General features: G+C 42.5%; 1 protein-coding gene across 2 annotated transcripts; it reads left to right on the top strand.

Moving 5' to 3' along the window:
• The first annotated feature begins 1,570 nt into the window (after positions 1-1,570).
• On the top strand, positions 1,571-22,379 carry LOC108178445 (interferon-induced protein with tetratricopeptide repeats 1B). 2 transcript variants are annotated; one of them, XM_070057638.1, is made up of 3 exons: positions 1,571-1,669; positions 11,680-13,108; positions 22,245-22,379. In XM_070057638.1, exons 1-2 carry the CDS (start codon positions 1,575-1,577, stop codon positions 13,079-13,081), a joined length of 1,497 nt encoding a protein of 498 aa, XP_069913739.1. In that variant the 5' UTR covers positions 1,571-1,574; the 3' UTR covers positions 13,082-13,108; positions 22,245-22,379. The 2 variants fall into 2 exon arrangements, with proteins under 2 accessions (XP_069913739.1, XP_051679319.2); XM_051823359.2 differs by lacking the exon at positions 22,245-22,379 and having other exon boundaries at positions 11,680-14,514.
• The last annotated feature ends 1,088 nt before the right edge of the window (positions 22,380-23,467 follow it).

Genomic DNA, 23,467 nt, shown 5'->3' with positions numbered 1-23,467 from the left:
ATTCTGAATGATGAATCCGCCTGTGCGACACACCTAGAACTAGGAGTGCTGTGTAATTCAGAGCAATGACTGGATAAATGTATTGTTCCCTTCTCTACGTGATACCTGATGCACTGGGAAATGGAAACCCAACTGATCATCGAGAAGCATCCAAAGGCATTGTGCTCTCAGGAAACAGAGCTTTTCTATTTCTTTTTGTTTCTTGCCTGCTAAACGTTTTATTCAGTGAAACATTAAGCCTTTTTCCTGTAACATAAATTTAAAATATTTTATCTCAAAAAATGAGAAAAAGAAAGGGTAGGGAGGCTGAGAATGAGAGAAGGGCAGGAGTGGAGGGAGTGAGGAAGGGAGTTATTATATTCTTAGTCTTGTATTTATGAACTACATTGAATCTGTTGAAAACTCATTAAGCACTCTAAAAGAATGAAGTATATTTCACGGGAAAAAAAGAACCAACCTCTACCCAGGATCCCATTCTCAGCACAGCCTCTTTTCAACCTCTTATGGCCACAGGAGGTGACAGGTGCCTGGTAGAGGTAGACCCAGCTAGGGTACTGGGGCCCCAAGGACTGAGCACAGCTATGGTAGTCATGCAGATAGAGTTACATCAACCTACACAGCTACACGAAGCTCTACTCAATGAGAATGAGAAATGCATTTTCTTAAGGCCAAAATTGTTCTGATTGAAGACTCAACATTGCTGACACAGACATGCACTCTGTTCCTATGACTAATAAGGAGTAAAATCACTGTTAGCAGGGTATGCATAGTTATAGTAGACTCAATAATATGTCATCTCTCAGAATGGCAGCAAATGAGAGTTAAGACTTCCATTTAGGAGCCAGCACTGTGGTGTAGCTTGGGAAGCCACTGCCAGCAGTGCCGGCATCCCATTTTGGCACCTGTACGAATCCTGGCTGCTCCAGTTCCAATCCAGCTCTCTGCTATGGCCTGGGAAAACAGTAGAAGGTGGCCCAAAACCTGGGGTCCCTGACCCGCGTGAGAGAACTGGGAGAAACGCCTTGTTCCTGGTTTCAGTTCAGCGCAGCTCCAGACATTGCTGACATCTTGGGTGTCAATTAGCGCATGGAAGATCCCTCTTCTCTGCCTCTGTCTCTCAGTAACTCTATCTTCAAAACACACAAAAAATTATTAAAAACAAAAAGACTTCATGAGAATTTTGTGAACTCTTGTGCTGTGAAATGAGAACTGCTTGCTTCCAGTAAGCAAACAGGTACACAGATTGGGGGCAGCTTTCCCAAGGTCACCCCATGGTTATCACGGTCCCCTGCTCTAGGCTCCCAGGCCTCTGCCCTAACCTGCATCTGCCAGCTCCAGTTCTCTGCAAGGACAGGAAAGAGGCAATGGTACACGAGTACAACGTTCTCATCAGTCTCCTCTCAGTTTTCAAAAGAGGACAGAGAAAGCACTCAACATTTAAGTTTCTTTTTCAGAAACAGGAAATCGACCTGTTGCAGTTTCATTTCTGTTCTCAGTTCCAATGTTGATTGGTAAGGATACGCCTACAGCTAAAACATTTTCTGCTGATACACCCCTTTTGCAGTGCTCAGTTTATGTGGAATCCACAACGCACACGGGCCAGGTCTCAGAGGGCACAGTCCGGCTCAGGAAACCTGCAGACTTCTGCCTCCTTCTCAGCAACCATGAGGTAAGGAGTTCTCAGCCTCTCTGCGCTATGCCTATAGAGATTTTGAGCAGATGTTCGTCACCACTGTCTCAACAGGTGTGGACACGTTTGCTCATGACTCTATTTGAGTGGCTGTGTATGGACTGGAGTGTGTTGGAAAGTGGACATGTGCCTGTGCGTGTAGAAGACTGTGGAGATGCATATTCATAACCACACACAGAAAGGATTTTCCACCCATGTGTTTTTGTTTCTTTTCGTTAATCAAAGGAACCTTTTCAAATACTCTACCCGCAGAGTGGAGGGAAGAGAGACAGAGTTTTTCAGGAAGGGAGAAATGACTCCGATCTCCAGAGTCTCTTCTACCAGCTGCACTTGTCCAGTCTGGGCAGGGCTGGGCAGCTTGTTCATGCAGACAGCGTTTTCTGCAGGCTGCTCACCACGGAGGACGTGCAGGGCCGAGGGGCTGTGTCAGCTGCAGTCCCGAGGCCTCGCATTTGCTTTGTGGGTCATGTTGTGGGGATGTGGCATGAGAAGCTCATGGCCTTGCCCTGCAGTCTTCTGCTGTCACTCTTTGCCCAGCCGGGCTCCTGTGTCAGTCGGACTGCATCTTAGATTAGCAGTTACTTCTTCCTGGGGGAACGCAGGCCATCCGCAGATCATTGTCGTCCTCCTGGCCGTGAGTCTTGGCTGGAGTCCCTGCTTGGGAACATGCATGCAAACATGTACATACGCTTGACCCTAAGAATGTCTATACGTTGCCAACTGAATCTTCATCACTAGAACTCATATTATTACTTTGATTTCTTGTTTCAATATTTCTTAGTAAACTAATTAGCTTGTTTGAATGATCTTTACGTTTATTTCAACCTATACTGGATAATAAAACTATACAAAAAGTAACTCTGGTGTCTACAGAATTAAAGATTTTTAGTGACTTACATGATTCCCATTACTTCAATGGGAAAATCTTGGAACAAATGTTCCAGAAAATGCACAATTACTGAATTATCTTCAACCCTTATCCGTAAATAGGGTTGTCAGTGATAATTCTAGCAATTAAATACAAAATAATGTTATAAAAATAACGATCAGCGACTGAATGCTTGTAACTTGCCAGTCTGACTTCTTCAAGTATTATTCACATTAATACAATTAATCCTCAGGGTAAACATGTGAGTAGCTTCTTAAACTATCTTAATTTTGCAATGAGAAACCTTCAACTTTGACATGGTAAAATCACACAGGGAAGAATTGTATAGCTGACATATGAAGAAAATCTAAATTCAATAACAGTTTATTAGATACGTAAAACAATGTTTATTGGGATCGGTGCTCTGGTATAGTAGGTTAAGCCTCCACCTGCAGCACCAGCGTTCCTCATGGGTCCCAGTTTAATACCTGGCAGCCCCACTTCTGATCCAGCTATCTGCTAATGTCATGGGAAAGCAGTGGAAGATGGCCTAAGTGCTTAGGACCTTGCACCCATGTGAGAGAACCAGAATAAGCTACTGGCTATGCATTGGCCTAGCTCTGTCCATTGTGGCCATTTTGGGAGTGAAATAGCAGACAGATAATATTCTCTACACTTCTCTGCATCTCTGTCGTTAACTCTGACTCTGAAATAAATAAATAAATCTTTAAAAAAAAAGAAACCCACACACACAATGATTGTCAAGATATTCTCCTCAGGACCAGGAGATCATTTCAGTTGGGAGAGATTTCAAGATGGCCGATTAGAGAACAATGTGCTGGGCTAAGCTAGGGATAAACAGTAAAACACACACACACACAAACACACACACACAACCTGTGGAATTAAACAGAAAGCCACATGGGAAATCCAGAAAAGGAACACTGTGGACCTGTGCAGGAGGTGGGTGCAGAAGTGCAGCACAAACATGGGCACAACATGTGTCTGCAGCAGCCAAGAGCAGAGAGGGCAGCAGCTGGGAGACGAGGGTGACAGCAAACTGCAGCAACCAGTGGTGAAGCAACTGGAGGGAGAGCCTGGCGTGTGCCAGACTGGACCCCTTGGGACCAGATAATACGGATGGTTAACTGCTAGCCCAGTGGAAGTAAAAGGGGGCACATTTATCTCACCTAATCTTCCCCACAATGGCAGCCACTGCCCAGCTGAGAATGGGCAGCCATCAATTTGGGCCTGGGCAGCAGCTGCAGAAGCCTTTGTGGGCACGCACAGCGACTGGCTGAGACAGGACACCATCTTCTCAGCAGTACTAATGGCGGTGACAGGGAGCAGGGTATATCTGGCCAGTGGTTCTTGTATATGTGTGTGATCCAGACATTCTAGCAGAGGGAAATATCTGAAGTCCCTACTGCCTTTGAGCTTGGCTGGCAGGATTGACAGGTGGCTGGGCACTCACATAGGACTGTGAGGCATCCCTAGTCTCCACACATATCAGAGCTCAAGCTGCCAAAGTGGAACTTGCTCAGGGAATATCTACCTCTCTGTTGATTGGACAGGCTAGCTGGATAGAGCCGAGCCTCTGCTTACAGTGACGGTGGGAGCCTTTTGTGCTGAGACCGTGGGGACTAGGTGGCTATGTGAGAGGGTGCAGGATGTAGCTGGGCATGTGAGCAATCATTGGGTGTGAATCCACATGCTCAGGGCTCCTTCGTTGCCTGGGGCAGGTCTTGCAGCTGGAACTGTGGTCAAGGTGAGGACTCTGAAGATCATTTAATCCATTCATATGGCATCCTGGATGAGTGTTGAAGCAACTGGGGCTAACACCAGGCATTCCTCAGCTTGGAGGAGAGGAGATGAGGAAGTGATCACACCAACAGAGGGAACCATTCCCACTTCTTTGTGTTAACAAGAGGAGACCTACCAAGCCCAACTTGGGTTTTACCCTGGATACTTGCCCCACCCTAATGCACTGACCAGAGGTCCCTGGCCACACCCAGCACACACCTCTTGGTATTCACTCAAAGTGCAGACATTTCACTAAGGCACAGAGGCAAAGGTCAAAGATAATGGCTATCAGAGGAAAAGACCAACAAGTAACTAACTCCAAGTTAGTTAACAAGTAACTAAAAATAAACACAGAAATTCAAGACACGGGAATAAGGAAGACACCATGACCCAACTCCAAAGGAACACAACAACATTTCAATATTAGAATGTGAAGAGGAAGAGACTGATGAAATGCCAGAAAAGGAGTTCATAAAATTGATCATAGGATTACTAAAAGGAAATCAGAAGCAAATCCACGAACTAAAGAAAACCATGTGACATGAGTGAAAATTTCTCTCATGAAATTGAGAATATAAAGAGAAATCAAAATGAAATATTAGAAATAAAGAATGCAATAGATCAAATAAAGATGTGGTTGAAAGCCTTAACAACACACTTAATGGGGAAGAAGAAAGAATATTCGAGCTAGAAGACAAAACTGTGGAAATCAATCAATCAGTCAGGCGAAGAAGAAGAAGAAGAAGAGGAGGAGGAGGGAGAGGAGGAAGAAGAGGAAGAAGAGGAAAAGGGGGAAGAGGAAGAGGAGGAAGAGAAAAAGAAGAAGAGGAAGAGAAGGAAGAGGAAGAGCAAATTGGTAAACATAAAACAGTATTGCAGATATAAAAGGATAATTTCAAATGACCCACCATACTGGTCTTAGGAGTTCCTGAAGGTGTGGAAAGAGAGAATGGATTAGAAGGCCTAATTAGTGAAATAATTCTAGAAAACTTTCCCAATTTAGATAAAGAAAGGGACATCCAAATACAGAAAGCACATAGAACTCCTAATAGACATGACCAGAAAAGATATTCACCATAACACATTGTAGTCAAACTACTACAGTAAAGCACAATGAATAAATTCTACATTGTACATGAGAGAAATGCCAAATTACTTTGAGAGGATCTCCAATTAGACTCAGAGCTGACTTCTCATCAGAAACACTACAGGCTAGAAGGGAATGGCAAGACATAGTCCAAGTCTTAAGAGAAAAAAAAACTGTCCACCCAGAATACTTTACCCTGAAAAGATTTCATTTCTGAATGAAAATGAAATAAAGACCTTGGGCACCTACAGCTATTTGGGAAACCAGTAAGAAGCTGCTAGCTCCTGGCATTGGATTGGCACAGCTCTGACCATTATGGCCATTTGAGAAGTGAACCAGCAGAAGGGAGACATTGCAGATTTTACGTTATATAGTGTGCTGATTTTTAGCACAGTCATTATGTTGTGCAACCTGTTACTAATGCAAGAACCAGTAGAGAGAGAAAGCCTATACCCATTGTCACTCCCTACTCACCCTTCACCCCAGGCCCCAAAAACCATTTATCTGCTTTCTGTCTCATGGATTGGCCTCATACAGACTTTTCATGTAAACAGACACACACACCATGTCGCTATACCAAGTTCTTAACATTCTATCTTGCCTCAGAATCCCTTTTCAAGGTAGCTGGACTTCCTCACACCACCAGCAGAGCTACCTCAGGCTTGACATTGTCTACAGCTCTCAGATTCCTCCCAATTCCTCAGTGTGCTTCATTCAAATCTGCTTCATGCAGTCACTTCCTGGGAACCACCTGGCCTATGGACAGCTGGACACAAAATTTCCTTGATTCAGCTGAAAGACCCCCCAACAGCCTGCAGGGTCTGGGAACTTAGGCCAAAGTGACAATATCTTAGTGAGATCATGACCACATAAAACTTACAACCATTTGCTCCAAAGCCAGCACTTAGAACACTATAGGAAACCCAACTGGGTAATGCTGTGATTCCTAATCCTAATAGGAATAGATTAGACAAGATCAAACAAGGGCCACAGTGATGTCTGCATTTAAACAAGTGTTTATACCATGAGAAGGACACTGGGTCATGGGTGAGATATAGGCATTAGGCCATGCACCAGGATAAAGAGGTATATATAAGGGAAGACCCATGTAACCATCCAGACCAAATGTATTTGAGCAGGGCTAGACGTCTGGCAGGGCTAGTCTTCATAGTCATGCTCAAGACAGAGACCTCAAGACCACATTAGCAGATAACACCGCCATTTTGTAATGACTTCTTTTTGGGGTGTTGTAGCATCTATAGGTACTTCATTCTTTTTCATAAATGTGTAATATTCCCCATTACAGACATTCTGCATTGTGCTTATCATTGGATCATTGATGTACATCTTTTGGCTGCTGAGAATTGTGCTGCAATGAACATCCGTGCACACATTTTTCATGAACACCTACTTTTACTTAATTGCAGCATGCCCTCACATGTGGAATATGCCCAGAAGTAGATTAAACAATACCTCTATAGATAACTATTAAGAGTCCAAATAGCTTATTTTCCACAGCAGCTGTACACCATTTGTCATTCCCACCAGCAATGTCAGCATTTCAATTGATTCAATCAATTGCTAATACTTATTCATTTATTACCTCGTTCTTTTTCCTTTTCATTATATCTGGGTTAGTTATATGCTAGTTTTCCCATTCTGAGAAGCTATATCTGAGTGTGATTTTGATTCACACTTTGCTAATGACTAATGGTGTTAAATACATTTTCTGGTGCTTGCTGGTCCTCTGGGATTCTTTTTTGGAGAAATGTCTACTCCAGGCCTTTGCACATCTGTAAATTGAGTGCTATGTCCTTTTGTTGCTGCCTTGTAAGAGATCTTTGTATCCACTGAACAATAATCTCTTATCAGATACCTGCTTCCCAAATATTTTCTCTTGTTTCTTGAGTTGTTTTTTCACTTGTTGCTAGTATCCTCTGATGCACAAAGGTTTCTAATTTCCCGGAAGTCCAACTTATCCATTTTGACTGTTTTGCCCAAGATTTTAGTATCACCACCAAGATTACACAGTCAAAGCCAATTCCTGAGGTTTTGATTTCTGTTTTTCATCTTCCTTTCCTTTCCTCTCCTCTCCTCTCCCCTCCTCTCTTCTCCTCCCCTAACCCTCCCCTCCCCTCCCCTTTCCTCTCCTCTCCTCTCCTTTCCTTTCCTCTTTTCTTTCTTCCTTTCTAAGTCTTATAGCCTTGGGTCATACATTTAGGTAATTAATCTATTGTAAGTTAATATTTGTATGTGGAATCCCATAAGGGTCTATCTTTATTCTCTTGAGTCTGGTTATCTAGGTTTCTCATGCCTTTTCTTGAAAAGAATCTTTTTCCGGGGCCAGTGCTGTGGTGCAGCGGGCTGATGCACTGGCCTGAGGCGTTGTCATCCCATGTGGGCGCCGGTTTGGGGCCTGGCTGCTCCACTTCTGATCCAGCTCTCTGCTAAAACAGTGGAAGATGGCCCAGGTCCTTGGGTCCCTGCATCCACATGGGAGACCCAATCAGCTTCGGATCCACAGCCAGTTGGGGAGTGAACCATCGGATGGAAGACCTCTTTCTCTCTCTCTCTCTCTCTCTCTCTCTCTGCCTCTCCTTCTCTCTCTGTGTGACACTGACTTTCACATGAATAGATAAATCTTTAAAAAAAAAGAATCTTTTTCCAAAATAAATGGCTTTAACATTCATATCAAAAGCTGTTTTACAGTAAATATACACAGTATTGTGTACTGCCACTCATGCAAAAATATATGGTGACTCTTTAAGTACTATTTGGCAGTATTTGGAGCTGGGTTCTAACAGGAAGGATAAAGGTGAAGTCTAAGTGCAAGACTTTAACCTGGCAAGGCTGGTGTTTTCTTACTGAAAGAGGAAGGGACAGCAGTTTTCTTTCTCCTTGTGGGCCAATGCAGACAGGCCATGTGGGGAGGCAGCAAGGAGGCAGCCACCACAAACCCAGAGGAGTTCTCACCAGCAACAGGACTGTCTGGCACCTTCATCTGAGATTTCTCTTTTCCATAACTATAAGAAAACACATTTTTAAGCCATTCAGTCTGTGGTATTTTGTTATGTCAGCCTGGGCTGACTAATAAAACTCTGTAATCGGGCATTGGTTTATATCTTCTGTTTTTATGCCAAGAACATAATATTTTGATTCCTGTAGCTTTGCAATATGTTTTTAAAACAGGAAGTGTGGATGTCAAATTGGTAGTCCCTTTTCAAGGTTCTTTTGGCTATCTGGAACTTCACAAATATGAATTAGAATTAGTTTTCCCATTCTGAGAAAATATTGTTCGGGTTTTGATAAGAGATGAATTAAATCTGTAGATTGCTGTGGAGAGTATTGGCATCTTAACAATATTAGGTTTTCCCACTGGATCAAGGGATGTCTTCCCATTGTGTCTCTTTTTAATTCTTTAAGCATACAATTATCTTGCCTCTTTTTAAAGTTTATTCCTTAATATTCTTCTTCATAATAGTATATAAGTGATTTTTTCTTTACTTTTTTTCAGACTGTTTATTGCTAGTGTATACAAACAGTGATTTTTTTGCACGTTGGTTTTATATCCAGAAGTTTGTTGAATTTTTAAAATTAGTTCTAACACTTTATGCATGGAATCATCAGAATATTCTACATGTAAGGTCTATGTTGAATAGAAGTAGCGGGAGAGGCATCCTTGCTTGTGTTCCTGATCTTAGAGGACAATTTCAACCTTCTAGCATGGATTAGTATGCTAGCTGTGGGATTTTCCATATGTGGCCTTTATTGTGTTGAAGTAGTTTCCTTCTATTACATGTGGGTTGAGTATTTGTATCATGAGAGAAGGCTAAATTTTGTCAAAAGTTTTTTCTGCATTGATGAGTCATGATTTTCCAACACATTCTCTTAATGTGTTATATTCCATTGATGGATGTTACTATACTGTAGGACCATCTCCATTTGTAGGACATTCTTGAAATAGTAGTATCAGAGAGATGAAAGTCAAATTAGTAGTTCCAAAAGCAGGGATGCTTGGGAGTATAGGTAAAGAATCACATGTTGGGGGGCCGGCGCTGTGGTGCAGCAGGTTAACACCCAGACCCGAAGTGCTGGCATCCCAAATGGGTGCCAGTTCTAGTCTTGGCTGCTCCTCTTCTGATCCAGCTCTCTGCTATGGCCTGGGATAGCAGTAGAAGATGGCCCAAGTGCTTGAGCCCCTGCTTCCATGTGGGAGACCTGGGAGAAGCTCGCAGCTCCTGCCTTTGGATCAGCGTGGCTCTGGCTGTTGCAGCCATCTGGAGAGTGAACCAGTGGATGGAAGACCTCTCTCTCTGTCTCTACCTCTCTCTGTAACTCTGTCTTTCAAATAAATAAAATAAATCTTAAACAAAAAAGTCACATGTTGAAATGAACACGAGAAACGGTGACTTGATCAGCCCTCACCCTGACTGTTGATGAGCAACTTAATATGTTATCCCTCTTAGTATTTTTGTTTGTTTGTTCTACTTAATACTTTTGGTTGAATACTGTAATCAATACACAATTCTTCTTAAGTGCTGAAACTTAACTGAAAAGTGATCACTGTTAAATATAAGAGTGGGAATAAGAGAGGGAAGAGATGTGCAATTCGGGACATGCTCAAGCTGACTTACCTCAAACGGTAGAGTTAGAAACATACCACGGGATTCCAATTCAATCCCATCAAGGTGGCATGTACCAATGCCATCTCACTAGTCCCAGTGATCAATTTCTGTTCACAACTGATCATAATTATAGGACTAAGAGCGAAAGGGATCATATAAACAAGAATAGTGTCTGCAAATACTAGCTGATAGAATAAAAAAGGGAAAGAACGATCCAACATGGGAAGTGAGATACACAGCAGACCCATAGAATGGCAGATGTCCTAAACAGCGCTCTGGCCTCAGAATCAGCCCTTAAGGCATGCGGATCCGGCTGAAATGCCCATGAGAGTATTTCAGGCATGGAAAGCCAAGACACTCTGGGGGAAAAAAAAAAAACCTAAATGAAAGATCTCTGCAAGTGAGAGTCCAGTGGAAAGAACGGGTCATCAAAGAAGGAGGTACCTTTCTCTGAAGGGAGGAGAGAACTTCCACTTTGACCATGGCCTTGTCTAAATATGATCAGAGTCAGTGAACTCAGGGGGCTTCCATAGCCTTGGCAGCTCATGACAAGAGCCTAGGGTGATTCCTGATGCCATAAACAAGAGTGTCAATTTGTAAAGTCAACAACAGGAGTCACTGTGCACTTACTCCTCATGTAGGATCTCTGTCCTTAATGTGCTGTACATTGAGGCTTAATGCTATAACGAGTACTCAAACAGTATATTTCACTTTGTGTTTCTATGGGGGTGCAAACTGTTGAAATCTTTACTTAATGTATACTAAACTGATCTTCTGTTAAAAAAAAAAAAGAAGAAATTAGCAATTCCCAACTTGACTCTCACTGGGATTAAACATGACAATAGGTCTGATCTGATTTCATCATCAGTTAAAAAATCATCTATTATTTTTCACTTTATATTTCTGTGTGAGAGCAAACTGTTGAAATCTTTACTTAATGTATGCTAAACTGATCTTCTGTATATAAAGAGAAGTGAAAATGAATCCTCATGTGAATGGAAGGGGAGAGGGAATGGGAAAGGGGAGGGTTGCGGGTGGGAGGGACGTTATGGGGGGGAAGCCATTGTAATCCATAAGCCGTACTTTGGAAATGTATATTCATTAAATAAAAGTTAAAAAAAATAAATATGATCCGAGTCAGTGAACTCAGGGGGCTTCCATAGCCTTGGCAGCTCATGACAAGAGCCTAGGGTGATTCCTGATGTCATAAACAAGAGTGTCAATTTGTTAAGTCAACAACAGGAGTCACTGTGCACTTACTCCTCATGTAGGATCTTTGTCCTTAGTGTGCTGTACATTGAGATTTAATGCTATAACTAGTACTCAAACAGTATTTTTCACTTTATGTTTCTGTGTGGGAGCAAACTGTTGAAATCTTTACTTAATGTATGCTAAACCGATCTTCAGTATATAAAGAGAATTGAAAATGAATCTTGATGTGAATGGAAGGGGAGAGGGAGTGGTAAAGGGGAGGGTAGCGGGTGGGAGGGACACTATGGGGGGAAGCCATTGTAATCCATAAGCTGCACTTTGGAAATTTATATTCATTAAATAAAAAAAGTTAGTTCTCCCTCAACTACAAGTACATTCTGCTGTTGTTTCACAGTGAGTGTGCTGAGGAGCATCCGCTGAAGGACAGGCTGCAGAAGCTGAGATGTCACTTCACATGGGGGCTGCTCATCGAAGACACTGGGTTGCCTGACCTAGAAGACAGAATCCTGGAAGAGATTCAATTTCTAGACACTGAACACAAGGTAGGAATATACAACCTGCTGGCCTATGTGAAACACCTGCAAGGCAAGCATGAGGATGCCCTGGAGAACCTGAAAGAAGCAGAAGAGGTGGTTCAGGGAGACCAGGCTGACCACTCAGATGTGAGGAGTCTGGTGACCTGGGGCAACTACGCCTGGGTGTACTACCACATGGGCAGGCTGGCAGATGCACAGACATACCTGGACAAGGTGGAGAACACGTGCCAGAAGTCTGCAGACCCCTCCCGCTATAGAATGGAGTGTCCTGAGATGGACTGTGAGGAAGGCTGGGCTTTACTGAAGTGTGGAAGAAAGAACTATGAGCGGGCCAAGGCCTGCTTTGAGAAGGCTCTGGAAGCAGACCCTGAGAACCCTGAATTCAACACAGGGTATGCAATCACTGTCTATCGCCTGGATTACTCTAGCAGAACACCCAATGATAATAGAAAGGTGTGTTCTCTGCAGCCCCTAAGGAAGGCCGTCAGGCTCAATCCACAAGATGCATACCTTAAAGCTTTGCTTGCTCTGAAGCTGCAGGATGTAGGACAGGAGGCCGAAGGAAGAGAGTGCTTGGAGGAAGCTCTGGCCCAACAGTCCTCCCAGACCTACGTCTTTCGATACGCAGCCAAGTTTTTCCGCAGACAAGGCCATATATATAAAGATCTGAAGTACTTGAAAATGGCCTTGGAGGCAACGCCCACATCGGCCTTCCTGCATCACCAGCTGGGACTTTGCTACCGGGCACAAATGAGGAAAGTTAGAAGGCAAGATAGAGAAAATGTGGACAGACTGATACAATTGGCTATAGGTGAGTTTCAAGAAACTTTGAAATTAAAGCCCACATTTGAATTGGCTCATGTGAACCTAGCAGAAATGTATGTGGAAAAAGAGCAGTACAGGGAGGCTGAGGAACATTTTCAGGAAGCATTACGCATCGAGGACATTGACGATCACATCCAGCAAGAAATTCATTACCGCTTTGGCCAATTCTATGAGCTTCGTGGACGTTCTGAAGAAGACAAAGCCATCACTCAGTATCTAAAAGGTCTAAAAATAGAAAAAGTGTCCCATGCCAGGGAAAAACTGCTCAAGGCTTTAGAGATTTTGTCAAAAAGACGTGTGAACCAGAATGTCCGAGATGTGGAAAGTACTGCCCTCCTTGGGCTCATCCATAAATTGAGAGGGGAAGTGAGCGAAGCCCTGCTGTGTTATGAGAAGGCTCTAAGGCTGGCTGCTGACCTAAACTCCATGTTCTGAAATGGAGATCGCCGTTATCCAAGTAAGGTACTCAAAACGAAATATAACATCATCTTTCCCCAAGCACTAACTTGAAAAGAGTAACTAGGAGGGGCGTTTGCTATAGCACTTTAAATGGCCCTTAGGATGCCTGCATGCTATATCAGGTCTGTGTTTGAATCCCAGCTCCACGCTTGATACCAGCTTCTTGCTAAGCACAGCCTGAGAGCCAGAGCTGATACTGCAAGTACTTGCATCTCCGCCGCCTGAATTTAATTCCTTGCTTCTGGCTTCAGCCTGGCCCAGTCCTGGCTGTTGCAGGCATTTGTGGCATGAAGCAGTGGAGATAATTCTCTCTCTCTCTCCCTCTCTCCTCTACTTCTACCTCACCCTCTCCTTCTCCCTCCTAAGTAATGCTTTTAAAAAAATGTGTACTTCCTGCAGAGATTGCTCTTTACAGCATCCATGCACTTCTTGTTGACAAAACAAACAAACAAACAATCCCTAATGCTAATTGGGGCACCAATCATCTGTAGGGCCAATGAGAACATGCTCTGCCTGATTCTGCCCTTGGAATGAAGAGCTTCCACCCTCACATTAGCTGATAACCCACACAGAGAAGACTTAAAGAAGCAATGTTTCTTTTTCACGTGACCTGGAACATTGATCTGCAACAGGGTCAGTGCAAAGGGTAAAACCATTGAGCAAAGGTTAAAGGTACAGACAAGGAGAGGATTCTGGAGTCCGCTACAGCACCTTAGCCTAGAGTTCCACTTCCCAAGGACCCACTGAAGCTACCACCTGCGGATCAGTGAGTCAGTCAAGCCAATAACATTACCCTTTGTCAGTTCAGCTACTGGCAGTCACAAGGGTTCTTCACGATCCAAATATGTTCCTGAGCATTTACTCACATCTCTGTTTCTCCAGTTTAATGAGGGAAACATGTAATGGAAAACCTTCTGGATGTGTAAGCTGAAGACGATATTCACAACTGGATGCATGTTTCCAGTGCTGCTGGGTGGTGTGAGATAGAATCTGTTTTGCACCTACACAAAAATATTCAGCAAAATTTCCTAAGATCACAAATTTCTTGAGTGATTCCTTTGTCAATGAGATTTAAAAAAAAAAATGTGTACTCTATGTTTTTGTGGAAATAGCAAAATCAAAATCATCAACATACGCAGTGCTAGAAGGCCTGAAACAGAGCAATCCTTGGGATTATAAAGCATGGCTAGAATTTTAAAAAATACTTGGAAAGTAATTATTTCTACAGGCCTTGGAAGATTGACTCTTGTCACCTTGATCCCTGAGAGCTGGAATTGACCAATGGTGGGGAACAGAGTAGGGACAGAGTGCATCATTCAGACCATCCCTGGGGAACATACAAGAACCACTCCGTTCAATTCTATTGATACTAAAGGAAAAGAGTTAATAAATTTGATCAGAGAGAAATACTAAGGTAATAATATTCCTTTTTCCTGGGAAAAATGTGTGATTTGGCTTTACCTGCCTCTCCTTGAATACCTTCTATATCCCTATAGAAGAGCCCACTGTGGAGAAATATTTGCCACCGTTCATGGTAGAAATGAGAAATTTGAAGACACATCTCTTCTGCTTGGAAAACACACAACATTCTTCCAGTCCTCACACCCCACAGCTCTAAGCTTTCAATTTGGCTCAGTACTGTAACTGTTGCTAAAATGAAAGCTATTGCTATTTAGCCAGAGATCAGCCTTGGCAAAAACAATTATTGGAAGATTCATAAAACTCCTGACTGAATTCAGGACAAATATTAGAAAGTCACTGACATAAGCACTAAATTGTCAGAAAGTTTGGGTTCATTGCAACAAAAGATTCATTAATATTAAAACATTTCTAGTACTTCAGGTACTAGAATCAAAATATGCTTTTCTCCTATCAGATCTACTTCATAGAGTGTGTGACCTTCTGTGAGGATGTGTGTGTGTGTGTGTGCATGTGTCTCCATGTGTGAGTCTATATCTGTGAGTGAGTGTAAAGTAAGTTCTAAACAAGTAATTTTAACAACATCAACTCCCTTCACCCTGGAAACTCAAGGACTGAAGTCACCCAAACTGGCTGGTGAATGTACTTATCCTTTCGGTACCAAATGGACCACAAAGGAACAGAGGGAAAGCAGAAGGTACATAAAAATACGTATTTATCTATTCAGTTTAAAATGACAACAATGGAAAGATAAATGAAAGATTCTAATGCTAGCTTCTGGGAAATGATGGGGCAAAGGGAGGGAAAGCCACAGAAGCTGGATCCTCCTTATTTGTATTTGGCACCATGTAAGTATTTTACCTAACTCTAAAGCCAAACATGACACCATATGCATCCTATAAAGTGTTGGCTGTTTTATGTAATGATTAAAAAAAATTAATTGGAGGCAGTGCAGTGGCATAGCGGGTAAGGCCACCACCTGCAGTGCCAGCATCCCATATAGGCGCCAGTTCGGGTCCTGGCTGCTCCACTTCCAATCCAGCTCTCTGCCATGGCCTTGGAAAGTAGTAGAGGATGGCACAAGTCCTTGGACCCCTGCACCCGTGTGGCAGACCCGGAGGAGGTTCCTGGCTCCTAGCTTCAGACCAGCACAGTTCCGGCCATTGCGGGCAATTGGGGAGTGAACCAGTGGATGGAAGACCTCTCTCTCTCTCTCTCTCTGCCTCTCCTTCTCTCTGTGTGTAATAAATAAATAAAAAATCTTTAACAATTTTTAAAAAATAAATTGATGGATGGATACAAAACAAAATGGAAGGGCCAACACTGTGCCATAGTAGGCTAATCCTCTGCCTGCAGCACCAATTTGAGTTGCCACTGCTCCACTTTTGATCCTGTCCTTAGTAATGTGCCTGGGAAAGTGGAAGATGACCCAAGTGCTTGGGCCCCTGCACCCATGTGGGAGACCTGGAAGAAGCTCCTGGCTTCGGACTGGCCTAGCTCTGGCTGTTGCTGCCATTTGGGGAGTAAATCAGCAGATGGATGATCTCTCCCTCTGTCTCGACCTCTCTCTGTAACTCTACCTCTCAAATAAAGAAACCTGAAAAAAGGAAAAGAAAAGGAAACTGAATGGATGAATGGATAGATACGTGGTTGAGTGCATATAGTGAAATGTGAACTACAGGACCTGCATACATGAGTATTCTTGTAAAGTTCTCCCATCTGTCCTCTCTGGAAATACACATCAGAAATTAGATACTTAAAAGAGAAAATAGAAACATTTTAAAAAACTAATGCAAACTGGACAAAATGGGATATTGTATTCATGGGATGGAAGATGAAAGCACATAGAGAACACAAATTTCAGGACTTTTGAATACACTAACTGGATCCTACATTTTTGGTAGGACACATTGCAAAAGGTAAAGGGAAAACATTCATGAAATCTACTCAGCAAACATTCTGGAGTTGTCCTGTTGCACTCTCATTACTCTGAGACCGTTGTAGTGTAATTTAGGAAACACCTCATAATAACCAACTGGTATTACTTTAGAAAGAAGAGGTTCAGTTTGGAAGCCAACATATATATATATATATATATTTAAGTTTGATTCATATATATATATATATATATTTAAGTTTGATTCACCTAAATCAATCACATGCAGCTGAATTAATAAGATGCACTTATGACATCTTATCCACAAAATTCACAGAGTAATAATTTCATTTTAAAGCTTTTTACAATTATACTAGTGTGATATGAGATGTTACCAATGGGGAATTCAGGTGAAAGGTACACAGGACCCTTACCACAGCTTCCTATGAGTCTATAATTGTTTCAAAGTAATTCTGAAATGTAAAAACATGAAATCATGAAAATGCTTTCATACCTGAATATGTTGCAGTAAACTAAAGTGTGAGTCAATGGGGGCAGAGTGGTCCCTGGAAGACCCAGGAGAAGGTGTTAAAATCATCAAACCATTTGCACAATGGGGTTCTGGTAGCTGAGCCCTTTCTCGGTAGATCTGATTGGAAGTCCTATAATCTCAAAAGCCAAGACCACAGTTTTCATACAGTGGTCAAAGCACTGAGAATTACAATCTTGAAATAGGCTGTTACCGAGCACAACTTTATGATTGAGTAAATTAGGAAATAATATAATGTGTAATGAACAGAGAGATGGTCTCACCATTTCATGGGAGATTATAAGGAGAAATACTCATCAACTTGACTTTTATAATGACTTGAAACCTCTAAGGAAACCAGTGTCCATGGATAGACGACTTCCGTCCAACCATTGCTTTTTAAGAGGAGAGCATCCTGTACATCTGCCCCCCGTAACTTCAATGCTCTCATTTAGCTGTGATTACCAACCAAAACATCCTAACAATCTCCCCAGTACATTCTCATGGGAGGAGGATACTGGGAAGATAGAAATGCCAGACTGTGGAAAGTAGCGCCATCTATGGGCTGAATTTGTTTCTAACAAGAAACCAGTTCGTCAATAGACCTTATTCCATATGGCCTGTAGCAAATTGTGAACTGGTTGAGACTACACACAACAGCCATGGAAAAGAGGGCAATCCTGTATGGCACACATTCCTTTAAAAACTGTGAATGGATACCTGAGAAACTTCAGTAGAAATGGCTTAATCTCCTACAGTTGGAATCACAAAAAAAAAAAAAAGAGCAAACTAGAATTCTTTCCTATGACATCCTGTGACTCTAGAATAGACTGAGAAGTTCATTGTCCATGGTGTACATGATGCTGCAAGGCACAGAGAGATGCAGACCCTAAAAGTGGGCCTCAAAGAAATACACCCAAGGATTAAGTCCCAGACTCTCTATCAGAGGATTTCAGACATGTAGAGGATAGCAGGCACCATCAAGGCCCTGGGTCCAGCCTGACATACATCCAGATACTCTTCCTTGCGATGTTGAGGCTGGGTGCCCACTCCTGGACACGAGTGGATTGGTCAGAGATGGGGTCTAGTTGGTATTTTGTTTAAAAATTCCCTCGTTGATTTTAATGTGCAGTGAGGATTAAGACCTGCTAATTCTTCTAAAATCTCTACTTTATCATGTAATGAAATTTGAGATTACATGTCACAGCCACCAGTCCTGACCTGCCAGGAACCAGACAACAAGCAAGGTCTTGCAAAAATGTACCACCAGGATATAGTACGTGGAAGGCCCTGCAAGAATCAGAGACAAAGAATGTCCTACAAAGAGTGCAGAATGGCAGAGGCAGACCAGAGCCTGGTTTAAGCTGGTTAGATCCAACATGCTGTGCAGATGAATACCCAACCGCCAGCCTCATTACAGTCACACTGTAACGAATTAGCATAGTAAAAATCATTCCCCCTCATACCATAACAGTTTACATTTGCTATGACAACCTGCAGAGGTAACTCTATAAGGAACAAAGGGAGGTGGATCCCTGTTTCTTGGGAAACAGAGTCCTTTACCAGAAATAGGAGGAATATTCAGCCCAAATAACATAAAATTTTTCAAAACCCATAAAATTGAACTGAAACAGCCTGCAGGGGCTGTCCTTTCTAGGAAGTGGATGGCCCTTTGCTGCTTTCATTAATAAAACTCTCTTGCTTTCACTTTGCTAATTCATGACTCACTTCTACCCACCTTGAAGCTGAGGTGAGCCACATAAGACTCCCACGTGTCCTATATCACCTGCTATCCAGCATTGAACTGACTTCACAGAGGTGAAGTGGCTTTTCAAAACTGGCCAGTCATGCAAAGAGTTGTTCCTGTACTCCTAGGATTGGACCCAGAGTCCAGGGATGAAATTTGCTTTCCCAGATTTTTTCTAGTTTTCAATTTCTTCCCCATCTGTGAACACTTGCACATGAGCGTGCGCACCTGTGTGCACGTGCGCACATGCACACACACACACACACACACACTTGTTAGATATTTCTACTTTTCACTTTCTTTAATGTCACTTATTCCTGTGTCACTCTGGATCTGTTAGATCCAAGAGACATTAGACAGGATTCTGAATGACGAATCAGCCCAAGCCAAACCCAGAGAATCAGGCTTGCTGGCTAATTCAGAACAAAGACCGGATAAACACATTGTTCCCTTCTCTACAAGGTATCGGATGCATTGGGAAATGGAAAGCCCAGTTGTTTTTCCACATGTATTCCAAAGACATTGTGCTCTCAGAAAACAGAACTTCTCTAATTCATTTGTCTCAGCATTGGCTTGTAGACTGACTATTCATCTGAAAATGTAACAAAACCCGTCTTACTAACTCTGAAGCTGCTCTTTGTGCAGAACTTTCTGAAGAGCTCAGAATTTCTCGGTGGAAGCTTACGGCTTTGGTTCGGGCTAAGGGGAGAGAGGGGCTGGGCAGAGGGTTAAAAGGACCTGTGTAGGCCTGGCAATATGATCAATTAACTGTTTCTAAGTGGAAAATATTCTTGCAGATGCTCCTCTTCTGTTTTGCATTTGTAGGGACAAAGTGAGCTGTGTTTTTTACAAGCAGGCATCACACTGAAGTTGCAACCTGCTTCTACATGCCATGGGGGCTATTCTTAACCATGACACCTCTTGCCACAGTGCTCAGGGCATGGAGGGCTATTTTGGCGTTTCACTTCTTGCCTTTATAGAAAAGCTTTGAATGTTCATTTTTCCCTCTGGATTTTTAGTATAATTTAGTATATGAAATAAACTGAAAACAGACTAACTGGGAAAAATATAGGCTGATTAAGGTGCTGAAACATGGGAAACACAGCTAACTGTACCGGTCTCAAAGAAAGGCCACAGAGGTACAATTTGAATAATCTCTTTAAAAGGGAGGAGGAAGCAGAAGGGAGAGTTGCACAGGGTCTCAGAGGGATAAGAAGTGATTACCAGGGTGAATCAACGGAGCTGCTACACAGAAACTAGCCTTGGAGTGATGCCCTGTGGTCCCTGAATGAGGAGAGGGACAGACACGATGTGTGTGATCACAGGCATGATGTTGAGGTCCTTACTCATCTTTTTTCTTTTTTTTTTTTTCATTTTCGATTCTCTTTATTTACAGAAGATCAGTTTAGCATACATTAAGTAAAGATTTCAACAGTTTGCTCCCACACAGAAACATAAAGTGAAAAATACTGTTTGAGTACTAGTTATAGCATTAAATCTCAATGTACAGCACATTAAGGACAGAGATCCTACATGAGGAGTAAGTGCACAGTGACTCCTGTTGTTGACTTAACAAATTGACACTCTTGTTTATGGCATCAGGAATCACCCGAGGCTCTTGTCATGAGCTGCCAAGGCTATGGAAGCCCCCTGGGTTCACTGACTCTGATCATTTTTAGACAAGGCCATGGTCAAAGTGGAAGTTCTCTCCTCCCTTCAGAGAAAGGTACCTCCTTCTTTGACGTCCCATTCTTTCCACTGGGATCTCACTCGTGGAGAGCTTTTAGGTTTTTTTTTCCCCCAGAGTGTCTTGGCTTTCCATGCCTGAAATACTCTCATGGGCATTTCAGCCGGATCCGCATGCCTTAAGGGCTGATTCTGAGGCCAGAGCGCTGTTTAGGACATCTGCCATTCTATGGGTCTGCTGTGTATCTCACTTCCCATGTTGGATCGTTCTCTCCCTTTTTTATTCTATCAGCTAGTATTTGCAGACACTGTTCTTGTTTATGTGATCCCTTTGGTTCTTAGTCCTATCATATCATGATGATCAATTGTGAACAGAAATTGATCACTGGGACTAGTGAGATGGCATTGGTACATGCCACTTTGATGGGATTGAATTCGAATCCCCTGGTATGTTTCTAACTCTACTGTTTGAGGTAAGTCAGCTTGAACATGTCCCGAATTGCACATCTCTTCCCTCTCTTATTCCCACTCTTATATTTAACAGTGATCACTTTTCAGTTAAGTTTCAGCACTTAAGAAGAATTGTGTATTGATTACAGTATTCAACCAAAAGTATTCTGTAGAACAAACAAAAAAAAAATACTAAGAGGGATAACATATTAAGCTGCTCATCAACAGTCAGGGTGAGGGCTCATCAAGTCACCGTTTCTCATAGTGTTCATTTCACTTTGGCAGGTTTCCTTTTTGGTGCTCAGTTAGTTGTCACCTATCAAGGAGAACAAGTGGTGTTTGTCCCTTTGGGATTGGCTTATTTCACTCAACATAATGTTTTCCAAATTCCTAACAGGGATCACTTTTCAGTTAAAATTTAAACACCTAAGAATAATTGTGTGTTAATTACAGAGTTCAACCAATGGTACTAGAACAAAAAAAAATACTAAAATGGATAAAGTATTACATTGTACATCAACCGTCAGGACAAGAGCTGATCAAGTCACTGTTTCTCACAGTGTCCATTTCACTTCAACAAGTTTCCTCTTTGGTGCTCAGTTAGTTGTCGCCAATCAGGGAGAACATATGATATTTGTCCCTTTGGGACTGGCTTAATTCACTCAGCATGATGTTTTCCAAATTCCTCCATCTTGTTGCAAATGATAATGGGTGAGATGGAAGGCTACTGGCTTCACTTTTTTAGGCCTGGCCTTGATGCAAGGAGGGGATCCCAGAGAGAGACCTCTTCCCAGCATTTGTGTAAGACAAACAAGGCAAGGTTGAGGCAGCCAATAAAGCTCTTAGCAGGTCAAAGTGCCAATTCTGGGATTACCCTTTTCTGTGACCCAACACCCTCTTTCCTAAACCAGGTTGATGGTTTATTTCTGTCAAGCTGAAACCAATAGTAACACCTAAAATCCTTGTTATTTAATTCAGAGTAGATATTTATATATTATAGCAGATTCCTTCTGCATATAAAAAGCCAAGAGAAAATAAGACTGATTCCTTCATGACCCCCTCTTCTGTAGCCATCCAGAATCCAGCCACTGTCTTCTGGGGAAGGCAACAATGGGCTAATGCCCCTTTTCAGAGTAGGAGGTACATATGGTTCCAAATGCAGGATGCTCCCTGGGATTCTGCAGCACTAGCCACACCTATGGCCCCAGGCCCACAGCCAGTGATGATCTTGGTTTGCACTGCTCAGCCCACACCTGAAAACCCCACATGACCCTGCACGTGGCCTTGGCCTTTGACTTGATGAACAGCTGTGGAGAAAAGGCACTTGCACAGCTTTGTAGCTTCTATCTCTGTCTGGTTCTCTATTTCTCTCCACTCAAGTATATGAGAACCTTTTTTGTGAATTAACTTTTATTGATTTTCTTAACTTCAGGCCACAGAGAAAAACCTCTTGGACAATGGCATCAAATATGGATGTGATGGGATCAACAGCTCCAGATACAGCTTTCTAGGGAAACAAGTCTGGGCATCTCCTCCCCATCAAGGGCTTTCCCATGACTAATTCACTGTCCTTCAGGTAAGTTTGCTCTGAATAAACAGCTGCAGGATCATCACATTGCCACATGTATCATGACAGGGGGTAGTTTCTAGCACCAACAAGAGAAAAGTGGAGCTCTGGTAGACACCACCAATAAGAAGCAAACCTCTACCCCGAATCCGAATCTCAGCACAGGCTTATTCTTCCCAGTCTATTATGAACACAGAAGATGATGTGGGGCAAGTTGTTGTAGGCCACGCCAGCATGTCAGGGCCCCCAGAGGACTGGGCACAGCTATTGTAACCATACATACCCAAGATACTTATCTCTGGGGAATCAGATCAGCTTACACAGCTCCAAGGGCCTTTATTCACCAAGAATGAGAAATAGATTGTCATTAAAGCCTAGTATGCTTTGACTAAAGACTCAGTATGCTGACACATACATACACTCTGTTTCTATGACTTCTAAGACCTAAAAACACCTATTGCAAAGTAATGCAACATTCCAGTATAATCAATATTACTTGGTATCTCAGAGAATGGCGGTAAATGTAGGCTAAGGCTTCCATTTAGAGATGTGCAGACTCTTGTACCATGAAAAGAAAAATTCTTTATTCCAGTAAGCAAACAGAGGTGCAGGCAAGGGCAGACTTCTGCAGGTTCACACAGCCACATGCCTGGGCTTCCCTGCCGGCCTGCTCCACAGCCTCCTTACTAAGCTCCATCTGCCAGTGCCAATTCTGTCCAAGGATGGAAACAGAAAATGACACATCAGCACAACTGTTTTCCCCAGTCTCTTATCAACCGGTTTTCTTTATTTTCTGTTGTTGACTATTTCCATAGTTTACTTCATATGTCAAGATATCCCATTGTCGTATTTTAATTAAAGCTATTTTTAATGAATGCATATTTCATAGGTACAACTTTAGGAATATAGTGGTTCTTTGCCCCATACCCCCCCTACCACCCCCACTCCTGTCCCACCTTCTACTCCCTCTCCCATCCCATTCTTCATTATTATGTTCATTTTTAGTTCAACTTTATATACAGAAGACCAACTCTATGCTAAGAACAGATTTCAAGAGTTTGCACCCACCCCTACACACAACATCTAAA

This window comes from Oryctolagus cuniculus, chromosome 15 (assembly GCF_964237555.1).
Source record: "Oryctolagus cuniculus chromosome 15, mOryCun1.1, whole genome shotgun sequence".
Lineage (NCBI taxonomy): Eukaryota > Metazoa > Chordata > Mammalia > Lagomorpha > Leporidae > Oryctolagus > Oryctolagus cuniculus.
The sequence above is the reverse complement of the archived record's forward strand: the minus strand, read 5'-3'. Positions and strand labels throughout refer to the sequence as shown.